General features: G+C 35.9%; 3 protein-coding genes across 3 annotated transcripts in view; all 3 read right to left on the bottom strand.

Annotated features, from left to right (window-relative positions):
* Positions 1 to 153: 153 nt before the first annotated feature.
* On the bottom strand, positions 154 to 2688 carry LOC140978885 (aldehyde oxidase GLOX-like). The gene has a single exon (XM_073444129.1). The coding sequence runs from the start codon at positions 2460 to 2462 to the stop codon at positions 780 to 782; it is 1683 nt and encodes a 560-aa protein (XP_073300230.1). The 5' UTR covers positions 2463 to 2688; the 3' UTR covers positions 154 to 779.
* A 525-nt stretch (positions 2689 to 3213) lies between these two features.
* Positions 3214 to 7132, bottom strand: LOC140978420 (E3 ubiquitin-protein ligase RGLG2-like). Its single transcript, XM_073443422.1, has 12 exons — positions 6974 to 7132; positions 6128 to 6357; positions 5647 to 5731; positions 5433 to 5573; positions 5243 to 5356; positions 5063 to 5160; positions 4839 to 4918; positions 4629 to 4734; positions 4380 to 4507; positions 4116 to 4302; positions 3701 to 3757; positions 3214 to 3602 (listed from the first exon to the last, which is right to left on the bottom strand). The coding sequence occupies exons 2-12, from the start codon at positions 6350 to 6352 to the stop codon at positions 3522 to 3524; spliced, it is 1302 nt and encodes a 433-aa protein (XP_073299523.1). The 5' UTR covers positions 6353 to 6357; positions 6974 to 7132; the 3' UTR covers positions 3214 to 3521.
* Positions 7133 to 8996: 1864 nt separating this feature from the next.
* LOC140979200 (putative late blight resistance protein homolog R1A-10) overlaps positions 8997 to 12506 on the bottom strand; it is a 6658-nt gene continuing 3148 nt past the window's right edge. The window contains exon 2 of the mRNA XM_073444529.1: positions 8997 to 11642. Coding sequence (XP_073300630.1) covers positions 9691 to 11642 — 1952 coding nt within the window. The 3' untranslated portion in view covers positions 8997 to 9690. The remainder of the gene's footprint in view (positions 11643 to 12506) is intronic.

The following is a 12506-nucleotide window of genomic DNA, read 5'->3' as shown; positions in this document are numbered from 1 at the left end:
ATGGCTGTTGAATTCCAATAATGAAAAAATAGTTTTTTTACTCAATTATGTTAATTAATTTTTGAATATGGTTCACTCAGTTTGATTTTGATACATTACCTTTTAGTTTTTGGTTATTTCGGGCTAATTGAATACATAACAAAAATTGTTGAATTTGTAGATGTCACGTTTTTATCCCTTCCAACCAAAGTAGCTTTAAATATACAAACAAAAAGTTCTGAAACGAACACAATCCACAACATGGAAATTCAATTCCTCTTCTCTCCGCAGGCCAAATCTGCAGAAACCGTGGCATACATTCCCGATCGCCTAACTGAAATCTTGCTGCGCCTGCCCATAAAATCATTACTTGGTTGCAAATTGGTTTCCAAGCTCTGGTTTTATTATCTCATCAGTGATCCAAAATTCTGTCAGCTCCTTAGTCCCATTCCCAACCCGGAAGTTGGCCTCTTCTTGCCCTCTTCCCCGCAGTTAATTCTGGTGAAGATCATCACGAATTTATCCCTTTTTGGTTCCAAAGAGTGTACTGAATTTATAAGAAGATCATCTTGTAATAATAACTCAAAATTGATATTTAGTTGGATTAGTTGTGGTGAGGATAAGGAGATGTGGGCTACTTGTGAAGGTTGTTGGACAAAAATAACTAATTTGATTCTTATCAGCCTAATAATATTTTTTTTATATGATAGAGATAGTATAACCACCCTGAAATAGTAAATAAACTTACAAACTTGTAGAGATACACTTAAATTAAATTAAAAAGGGGGAAAAGACAACTTTCAAACATGTATAAATCTAACCCATTGAGAGATACTAGGAATCCCGTTATTGACAACGCTAAGCATGTAATAACCAGAAGGTGCCACTTTGGGAGATGGAGGAGCTTCTAAAACAGCATTCACCCCTCCGTTATAACCCCTCAGCATCTTCTTGCACTTGAGAATCAGCATCCTCTGGTTCATTGATGTGGAATGTGTGTTAAACGGGGGCGAATAAACTGTAAAAACGACCTCTTTGCTTGATCCATTCTTCTTTTCCAAGAAAAAATGAACACTAAATTCTGCCCCATATCCCACCCCTTTATCACTTCCATTGATGTGAACAGATACATTTCTTGGCCTTTGATGATCGAATTCTTCCCCCATATGAGCCGGTACAAATGCCTCCAGACGTAGTTCGGTGGGATACCTTACATTATTGAATGCATACTTATTGTTTGGATTGCTACCAGCTATAAGAACTCTTCCATCTGGTAAAAGGATGGCTGATGAGTGGTACATTCTTGCAATCTTGGTGGATTTGAGCACCGAGAATCGTCTCCCAAGCGTTTTCTTTGGCTTGTAGAGGTAAGGTTCGAGGGAGGGGTTTGATGCAGAGTCCCATCCAGCACAGCCTTGTTTAACTCCATTGATTATAAGAACATGGCCTGTGGGGAGAAGAAGCATGTCGCTCATCAAGCGGGACTGGGGCATCTTTTCCATTTCCCATTTGTGCTTATTCCCTGTGATCACCATTCTTCCGCAGGATCTCAAACCCTTCAAGAATCTGCCGCCTTTGGCTGCAGAGAATGCCCCGTAATTCGCTCCTCCACAGATCATAACCTCAACTTTCTTGAATCCATTGCTGTGGTCAAGTGGAAGAATTACAGATGATCCTGTGCTGGGGTAACTTCTTGATCCATTACCTGGAATTCGTGGATATTTCTTGACCGCTTTATTTCTTTTATAGTCGAAAAGAATAGAATCCCTATTTGCAAAAATGAAAAGATTCCCATCAGAAGAAAGGTGCATAATAGGATAAAGATTGTTCCCTCCTCCATTTCTGTCATAAGTTTCGTGCAAAAACGGAAGGTTGTAAGACTCATGATTTGATCTTTTCGGCACAAACTCATATGAGAAAACACCCCTCCCACCCATGACAATGATCCGATCATCCTTCTCCGGTAATAATTGATTCGAAGCATACCACCTATTAACAGACAAGACTTTCTTCCCTTGTCTCCAATCACAATGGCCATTCTTACACGGCTTAAAGTACCGTATCCTTCGTGAACCAGAGCCAAAGCCACCAGTTTGAATCAACGTCCCATTGCTCAAAATCGAGCCTGAAGAACACCAAGCATTGGTTCCGATGTTTAGAGGCCTAATCTTATTCTTCATCACATCATACTCAATGGAATGAGCATAGCATGAAGAATCTTGCAAATCACTGCGTGTCCCTTTGCATCGTGTCCCATTGTATCGCCTACGCAGTTGGTAGCCAGACTGACCTGATTCGGTCTGGTCTGACATGAGGACAGTGTTGTGGTGAGTTAAGGCCATGTGCATTGCCACAACACCTGTGTTGTTCAATAGAAGCTGCCATTTTCCCTTCCCCAGTACTATTATTGCACAATTCGATAGCAGAAAATTGAAGGCTAATAGTAAGAATTTGGAGGAGAAGTGGAATTGTTTATTTTCCATGAGGAATTTGAGAGTCGGATTTATTGAATTGCTATTAGTAAGGTGTTTATATAGTTGCTATTTTCCATATAGCATATAATTTGCCATGAAGTTATCTCATTTTTACACTATGAATCTTTGCCTGAGCAAAAACTTCGTAGAATTCACACAAAGCTTATTGTATTCTTGAAAATTGTTGTTTGTTTGCATTTCAAGGTTAGAGTTTGTTGCTAGATGGTTTTTACATGATGAGATGTGTTGCATATATTTAAATCTTGTCAAATCTTTTAAGATTCAAAATTTCTAAAAGATCATTTAAATAAATTCAATGTGTTCTTACAACTTTATAATATACTATATAAACACATTCTATCTTTTATTTGCAACAAATTTAAATGAAAATACTTACTGATGGATTCCGAATATATACCAAACACACAAAATTTCAAATGAAAAATGGAAGCAAACATCCACGCCACCGATTAAAAATATTGAGGAGTTTATGATAACTCAGTCGAGAATTTAAAAGCTCATTGTTCATCGACAAATGCGGATATTTTTTTTTTTTGGCAATTTGTTCACTTTTGTGTCCATCTCATCGTGTTTCATTTAATTCTTAATCGATAGAGGCCATCAATATTAAGTATTTATTATTTGTACCGCATGGTTATATTCCTTTCTGATGTTGAATAAAGATTTACTTGGTGAAAGAAAGGCTTACCTCTGGTGGACTATATATATAAAATGGTGCATGGGAAGTATGTGATCTTCAGAAACAAAGATATATATTTAACTTGAACAAGACTGAGTAAATAAATAAAGCGGTCACAAATAGGATTGTATTACATGCATTAGATAACAATTCAAGAAAAGAGGTGCACTAGTCTACGAACTAAACAGAATGCTAAACAATCCATGTGCCTTCAGATAACAAAAATAATCTGATGATAGTGTCATCTGATGCTGTACAGATGCAAATGCAAGAGCCAAGGGAGGAGTAAGGACAGATGTAGCATATTTGTACATGGAAGAGAGCTTTTATCGGATCGATCTCATTCAATTCGACGAGAAGGTTTCTATTCAGTAAAGCTTTATCCTTGTATCAATTGCATGTCGGCAGATTGGACATGATGACAGGTCTTGGCCGCATCCACAACAAGTCTGCTTACAGAAAAGGAGAAAAAACATAAAAGACGAAGTCATAATCACTGGACATTGTTTTTTTAAGTAAATCAAGGAATCAAAATAGTGTATTATACCTGATGTCCACAGCCAAACGCCATATCCTTTGGATCCGTAAGGCAGACAGGGCAAAGCTATCAAAGTATGAATTACAAAAGGTTAACATATCTCGACTTTGTCATTGAAAGTCAGCGTACCATTATCGGAATCAATAGTTAGTCATATGCCAAATGCCAAAAAAGGTCTTCATTCTAGAACGAATATGTCATTCCATAGAGGAGTTCAGTTCCTGTTGCTGCTTAATGTTCAAGCAACTTGGGTATATACATGGTCATATAAAACCTTGAACTCGAGCTTTTGAAACAAGTGATTTTAACGGTAATGTCGAAAAGGATTATGGTATTTAGGCATAACTTCATCGCCGAGGAACCAAAAAAATGAGAGAAATAACTAAAAATTTGATGTACTGTTTACAAAAGCGGGATTCCATACATGGTTATCGGAAGCATAGCTTGCAGCTGCAGGCGGCCTCGTATGAGCAACTGGATCATATCCTCGAGAAGCAGGTGCACTTGAGTAGAAATTACTAGAACGGGGAGGCTTTGATGCAGTAGCAGCAGCTGAACGATATAGAGGAGGAGGGAGAGGTACCCTGTAATCATCCTTCCCTCTAGAAGCACTGAGCAAACAACTCGATCAATGCACATATCGGTTAAAACTTTCTCAAATGAAAAGATATTTATTGTACTATTTTACCCAAGAATGTTGAGCTCCAATGTTGCTTTGTATTGAGACGGTATCTCCATTAAGGCTCCAAGCGCAAACTCAGCTTCTTTCCTGGATCGGTCCATGTTTTTTGACATGATTTCTGTGAAGTTTACAAACTAGGGATATACAGGGAAGTAATAAATGATGTAAGATTTTAAGATAATTGCCAAAATTTGTACTCTTTTTGTTTCTTTTAAATAGATTTCACCGTGAGCAAGCTACATCAGGTTAACTTGCCTGGAAATTGTCGAATGCTCGAGCAGGGATGTTGTCATCAAATTCCTTCATCATATCCCACGGCCCATCTCCAACCCCCACTAAAATAATTGATAAAGGGTACTCACTACAAAATGAACCAAAGAACATAGGAATTATGGTGAAGAGATTCAATTTATTTTTTGCTAGTACGTATGATCACATCACATCATTGGCATGCACTAATTGCACCTGGCTTTAACTATTGCCTCAACGGTTTTCCTCTCTTGAGGACTTAATTGGCCTCGATCAGTGTCAACACTTCTTGTAACCTAAATCAAATGTTAAACCGTGGGTGAACAATGATTCACAAGCCAAGACTCAAAAATGAACCATTATGGTAAAAACCAGGGTATAGTTCTATCGAGACTTCGAAAAATAGTAGTTTTTATTTGTTCCAAAAAAACACTACTAACCTGTCCGTCAGCAATAATCAGTAAAACATGGTACTGGCCACCGCTATTCTCAACAATAGTGATCGCCATTTCAATGATAGGAGCGAATGATGTTGGCCCTGTGGAGACAAGGAGACAACATTTATTGAGAGAAAAGAAGACCAATAAGTTCAGGGAAAATCAAAAGGCTAGAGCTTGAACCTGCAAGTCGTAATTGAGGTACTAATTCCCTATATCGTGTCAACACTTCCTCAAAGCCTTCACAAAATCTCTCATCCGGGAAAAAACTAAAAACTTCTTGGTCATGTGTTGAAGCTGTCAAACTAGAATAATAAAATCTCCAATTTCTCAATCGCGGATAAATGAAATGACAAGATTCTCAAGAAAATACCATCTCCAAAACCATAACATGGAATTAAGTTATCTTCGTCAAATTTGGATAATGTCCTCCCAATAATTGATATGGCTTGTTCATAAGGATTTTGCTCATATCCAATGGCATGCAAACTTCTTCGATGAAATGACCTTGCACCTAAAACAAAAGAAAATTCAATGGCACTGCACTTTAATCATTTTCCAAAAATGGCACGCGGAAGACACCAGACCTGTCCATTCATTGCTCTTGGTGAAATCAATACCAACAACTAAATTTGAGGACTCCAGACCGGCACGTGATAGTGCATCGGTGACCTACACCAGGCATATTTTTTGGAGATTAATAGTTCATGTGAGTTCAAGGAACGCTTCTTATGTTACATAATTCAAAACTCGAAAGTATGTAGCTTCAACATCAGATACTTGTTTCGTTTTAAGAAGATAAACTATCTCGACATATCACATATCCACAAACATTCGCTTGACATGCGCGTCTTTAAAAACTTTGGACAAATCTTAAGGAGGAGTTATATACTTTCAACAAAATGCATGACATTAAAATTTCTACACAATCAAATTAAAATTTCTACACAATCAACGATTTAGTTTTCAATAATCGACAATCAAGGTTTCAACTAATCGACAAGACGGAATCTACTAATCTGCTTTTACCATCTTATACAGCACAAGAATTTCAGATCATAATTCCACCTGTTCTACGGTGTCGTAGTCATCATCTATTCTCGAGTACTTCCTCTCCAATTTTATCTCGGAATCATACAACCGACCACCATAGGTTGGCGGTGGGGGTGCGTAGCTGTGACTCGGTTGAACATACGATGGCTGTGGATAGGGATGATTATACCATGATTGTGAACTGGAGCCATAAGATGAATACCGACCTGCGATCGGATTCTTTGAACTCTTCCCACCCATGAGCTCTACAGTCAAAAAAGATTCAAGTTCATAGAAAGAATATGGAACTTTCCCTAAAAAGGATACATAATGCAAGCCCCCCCAAAAAAAAAAACATCAGAAACTATGGGTGTTTTGAGGATCTAGAATTGTAGTATTCTAGATCAGTCCTTTAACCAATTCAAATAAATTACACACAAAACATTAAAAAAAACAAGTAAAGCAATGATTCCAAAAGAAAAGGATGCAGAATAATTCCCACATCATTTCCATCCATTAAATTAAAAATAATCAGTAGCACATTTCGGTTGAAGCAAAAAATCCAATAATAAAATTCAGATCTACCAAGGCAAAAATTCAAGCATCCACCATCAGTCAACGAATCGCACTAAGAATTAACAGAACACCTTCTGTTTCCTATCAGCAGTGAAATAAAATATGATATAATCAAGGACCACCAGAAATTTCCAAACTTGATCATCCCAAAATAAAATTAAAAAGAATCACACATAATATATCAAAAATTAAACAAAAAGCAATCCCATTTAAATTATACATAAAACCAAAAGGGAGAAGGGAATCAACACTAACAAAAAAATCAAAAAAATTCCTCATTCCCATCAAGAAATCATATCTTCTAACCTTGTTAAGCAAAAGCACCGCACCGAATGGTTACTCTGTTAACAGAGAATATGGAGAAGATGGATAAAGTTGAAAGTTTAGCAAATTTGTCGCTTGGAGTCCACTCAGTAGATTTTCTGTTACACGCTGTCATATTATTTATCCTTCCAGATTAATATTGACTGATATTAATATTTAATTAAATTAATTCTCGAAAGAGAGTAAAATTGGATAATAAAATATAAATAGATCAAACAATCTCTAATTTTAATTTTAGAAGAAATGAAATTAAAAATTAATTATACATATATGTTCCTGTTTTTTTTTTAAAAAAAAAAAATTTCCAATAGATAAAAAGAGTTGAAAGAGGGAAAAAAAATATTTTGAGCGCAATCTATGATAAAGTAAATTACCTTTTCAACAAGGAAGAAAATGACCATTAAACTAAAAAAAAGTCAATGTTTCACCAACTAACAAAGAACAATGAGAACACATCAAAGTAACTATTTATGAAAGCAATGTTTACCAATCAACATGACAATAAGAACACGTGAAAGTATTTGAGTTGGTAGAGTAAATGTGTGATCGATCACGAGTTCGATTTCTCTCATTAATGTTTTTTTGAGCATGCTTTTCCGTGCTCCCACACAAGGTTTTTTTTATGTAGTTTATTTGACTAACATATTTTACACGAAACTGCGTTAGCCTGATTCCATTGTTCTTTTAAAGAAAAAACAGGAACGAACAGCATAAATACATTTAGTTGCATGTAATTTTCAGACCTTTTGTGAAATAAATCGACAATTGCACACTCGAGTAATTTTTTTTTATTTTCTGAGCACACTAAATTTATTAATTACTTGATAATTTATATCTTAAAACTTTCAAATTAAAATACAATGAAAGATATTAGTATTAATTATAGGTTAACTGCCAAACTTTAAAAAAAAAATCAAATTAGCTATTAAATATTTTATTTCTTTACCACTATTTGATTTTTTTTTTACTTAGAATACACGTAATTGAAAATTGTTCTTGTAATTTTGTATTTACTATAATAAATAAATAGATTGATTTATTCTCTTCCATCCAAGCTAACCTGAAAGGAGGATAATTGACCCTGATTGCTGAAGATGAAGTCGTCTCAAAAAAATAAAATAAGATGTCTATCCGTGCAAGTAAGTCATATTCATATTTACAATAATGATCAATTTTTTTCTATAAAAAATAATATTTTTTTATGCGCTACTCAAATAAAAGATCTCTTTGACAAAATTGAATAGTGATAGCGTCTCACAATTTTTTTTTTTTAAAAAAAACCTACCACTACTCGAAAAGCAATGTAGTTTTTTAATTTATTATTAAAATATTTTGAAAAATAAATAATGAAACGCATTTCCTAGTTTTCCATTGGTTGGACTGTGAAGTGTTCCACTCAACAATCCAACCAATGCTCATCAATGATTTTCAACACGAAAACTTCTATATAATAATATGATGATACAGTGGATTTAATTCAAAATTTCGATTTGGTTTATTTTCTTTTAAAAAATATTTTAACCGGTTTTTCGATTCAGTTTTGTTTGCTGTTATTAAAGTTCGGTAAAGCCGACAAAACTTTTATTTTAAAAAAATAAAATATACTATTATTAAAAAAAAAAAATTAAACAAATTTTTGTAGGGCGTGCAACAGTTCGAATTTGTTGAGTTGAACAATTGAAATATCACAAAATTCTAATAAATTTTTATTAGACCATGGAAATGAAAGTAAACATGGTTTTTTTTTAAAAAAAAAAAACTTGAATTTCATTTAAATCAATTTTATATTAAAATTTTAAATCAAAACTTGATTTTTCAAAAAGAGTTTGCTAAAATATCATTCTTTTTTATAAAAAAAATTCAGTCGAATATGTTTGTCCAAAAAAAAGATATCGGTTAATTCGATTTTGCTCAATTAATGACCAAATTCTCACCAGGATTGTCATTTGTGTACCATATACAGGGCCTTTATAGGCATTATCTCTCAGTTTCAGCACTTGTTTGAGTGGGAACACAAAGCTCACTTGAGAAGGATCCACCTTGTAAAAGAGGAAGCATTACAAAGATTCAAGCTTCTCAGCGTAAACAAGATTGTTGAATTGGTATGATCTTCAGAAGAATGATGGATGAACTCCTAATTTTTTCAGATTTTCGTAATCTCTGAATGAACTTTGTGCAACAAAAATCTTTTACAAATGAAAGTGTGGATAGGTGTTGAAGATAGAAAGGTATAAACGGAGTGTGTAGTAGCCTTAAAAGGGTTTTGAACACCCATCGACAGGTATAGGTTCTTAAGTAAATATTGGTTAAAAATTGTTGAATATCAAGTAAATGAAGGGTTTCCTTTTTGTCTATATTTTGTTCATGGTCGCAGGAAGAAGTATTTCTGGAGGTAATTGTTAAGGCCAGATCAAGGAGTCCGACCTAGCAATGATCACTTCGATATATCGGACATGCATCTATAAACTCAGATAATTTTCATATTTAAGTCTAGATTATCAGCGACTTCTCTTTAAACTTTGAAAGTTGTAAATGAAATGATAAGTTTGGTATTCAAATTTCACGATTAAAACGAACAATCGTTTTCGTGTTTATACAAAATATACATGAGGGGTCATATACTTTCTAAACATAAAATGATACGGTTGAGCAATCAAAATAATGACGATGAAAAACTATTTGTCTTAAAACAGTGGAGATTATTTCACACGAACTTTGAGGCTCTCGTTTCCTAAGCTCCGTTGTTCCTCTTCTATCAGCTTTGCGGACTTCACCGCAGAATGGCTACATCTGTACAGCTCAATCATTTCAAGAGTTGTAATGTCTCCGATGGCAGAAGGGATCTCTGCAAGTTCGAAGCAAAAGAAAACACTCAGCTGCTGCAGGTTGGGGAAGTGTGTTTCACTGGCCTTCCAGTGTCTCAAATGGATCCTATCAAGAAGCAAATATTTAAGTCGGAGAAATTCCCCTTCCTCTGGTTCCCACACTCGGCCTTCAAAGGCGGATTCTTTAAGTTTTAGAACTTCAAGATTAGGCAGTGAACCCACAATCGTCATCTTGCTCCAAGGAATCCGACAACCGCTCAAAGTTAACTTCTTGAGTTTTGATGGGAAAGCCAAGTTCATTAGTATGTCTTTCCAATGTTCTCTATCATCGAATGATAATATCAAAGTCTCAAGACTGTGTAGGTAGACAAAACTGCTAAAGTCATAGGACGACCGTTTTTCCCGGTTGCCAAAAACATAGGAAATCCCCAATTTCTTGAGATTTGGCATAATCCGAAAGACCTCCTTCCTGCATTTGAAGTTCTTGACTCCAGAAAGTGTTTGCAGGTGTGCCATATCAAAAGAATTTTCCCTATCCAGTCGTTCGCGGGAAGGGCGAGGGAGTAAACCTCTCTTGAAAGACAGATGCCTCAGTTGTGGCATTTCCCAGATTTCAGAAGGTAGACGCAAAACTGCATCATCGAAATCATACATATCTTCAATTAATATTAAAGTCTGCAGATTTTTGAGTTTGACTATTGCTGCAGGAAGTTCGAGTCCGAAGAGACTCTGAATCAATAAACCAAGGTATCTTAAGTTAACCAATTCAACTATCTGAGTTGGAAACTCATAAAACGTTATTGTGAGTGCATCCAACACTTTCAATAGTCTAAACCTCGCAAAAGATAATGATAGGTTGCTCGATTTATTCTCCGCAAAATATAGAAAAGAACGGACGCGTGAATCGTGCATGCCCACACGCAAAATATGTGAGTGAATGCTAACGCGATACTCAGTATATCCGACTTCAGGAAGATTACGAGCATTGCGATTTAGAACGAGAAGAAACCTCTCATCCTTAGCTTTTTTGACGCACAAGTCCCGCAAGATGTCATGCATGATGCATGTTTTGATTTCACCTCGATGACCTCGCTTGCCAACCATAATGAGACTTCTGTGAACAAGATCTTCTAAATAGTCTTCAGCCACCTCCTCCAAACTCTTAGAATAAAGTGGCTTTAAGAATCCTTCAGCAACCCATAGCTTGATCAGTCGCGAGACCAAGATCTCGCGATCTTCGGGGAAGACTCCCATGTAAAGGAAACATGCTTTGAGATGATGAGGTAAATGGTTGTAACTCAAAGATAAAATCTCCAACAATCGATCATCATTTCCATTTACCCCTAACTTCACATTTCTTGCAATATACTCCCAATAATCTTGAGTCCTGCGTTTGGAGAGGACACCAGCAATCGTGACTAGTGCAAGTGGAAGCCCTTTACAATTTCTCACAATATCCTTCCCAATTTTCTCCAACTCAGAAGGGCAACATTCTTCGCCAAAGACCTTAGCACACAGTAAATTCCAACTTTCGTCAAAACCAAGAAGATTCATATCATGAATATAGCTAAAAGATTCGGAAGAAAAGGCCACCTCTGATAACCGAGTGGTCAAAATTATTCGACTACCGTTATCGTCATCTGGAAATAACCTTCTCACATCATCCCAGAACTTGGTATCCCAAACATCATCCATCACAATCAGATACCTTCTGCCCTTCAAACATTTGTACACACTCTCTGCTGATTTTTCAGTACACACTTCATCATGTTGGGGAATTACACCCCCGAAGCGATGCCAAACACGACGATAATAGTACCCCAAAACTTGCGGAATAAAATAACCAACAAGAACACAAAGATTTACGTGGTTCACCCAATATAGGCTACGTCCACGGAGCACTGCAACTTTTATAACAGGAGAAATATTACAACAAGTGTATACACCAATACACTCAATATTTCTCACACTCCCAACCCGAGTATACCGAGAAAATAATTTCTCTAACTCACACAAGAGAATTCCCGCACTCAAGAAAAAAATACACTCTTTTTTTCTATGCACTCTCTATTTATCAAAGCTAAAAAGCTTTTGATTTTGGGATACAATAACTGAAGGAATTGAGCTCTATTTATAACTAATTCCCTCGTCCAATTTTAATAAAAAAACGATGTGGGAAAAGATTTTATTATTATTTTATTTAATGTGGGTCCCACCACATTAAATAAAATCTTACCTAACAATTCTCCCACTTGAAGACTTGATTTCAATTATGTCTTCACACCATCAGTGCAGCAGCTCATACCTCCTTTGTTAGTCTAGGAGACCAACTGAAGTCAAACACAACTTCAGTTTTTCAATGATAGCAGCCTTCGTGAGCATATCAGCTGGATTCTTGCTTCCAGGAATCTTCTCAAGCTTCAAGACTTCATTCACCTGATCTCTAAGGATCCCCATTCCAAGGATTTGCTTTGCAGCACCCAAATCCTTCAAAGCAAATTCCTTTGATAACTCTTTCTCGAGTTTATCAATCTGCTCCAGACAAGCTCCTGCTATCAACATATCATCTACATATATCAGTAGTATGATATAATAACCATCAAGCTTCACATAACAACAGTGATCAGCCTGATACCTCAGAAAACCATCATTATTCATTACACCATCAAACTTCTTGTACCACTGTCTTG

The sequence above is a fragment of the Primulina huaijiensis genome, chromosome 6 (genome assembly GCF_012295235.1).
Source record: "Primulina huaijiensis isolate GDHJ02 chromosome 6, ASM1229523v2, whole genome shotgun sequence".
In the NCBI taxonomy this organism is placed as follows: Eukaryota; Viridiplantae; Streptophyta; class Magnoliopsida; order Lamiales; family Gesneriaceae; genus Primulina; species Primulina huaijiensis.
The sequence above is the reverse complement of the archived record's forward strand: the minus strand, read 5'-3'. Positions and strand labels throughout refer to the sequence as shown.

Bases quoted from the DNA above. Each gene is read 5' to 3' on its own strand.
- LOC140978420 (XM_073443422.1), bottom strand. From the start codon at position 6,352: ATGGGTGGGAAGAGTTCAAAGAATCCGATCGCAGGTCGGTATTCATCT. The intron at 5,574-5,646 runs GTCTGGTGTCTT...CTTTTGTTTTAG, and splicing joins CAAGAGCAATGAATGGACAG to GTGCAAGGTCATTTCATCGA. The intron at 4,508-4,628 runs GCAAGTTAACCT...GTATATCCCTAG, and splicing joins GAGCATTCGACAATTTCCAG to TTTGTAAACTTCACAGAAAT.
- LOC140978885 (XM_073444129.1), bottom strand. From the start codon at position 2,462: ATGGAAAATAAACAATTCCACTTCTCCTCCAAATTCTTACTATTAGCC.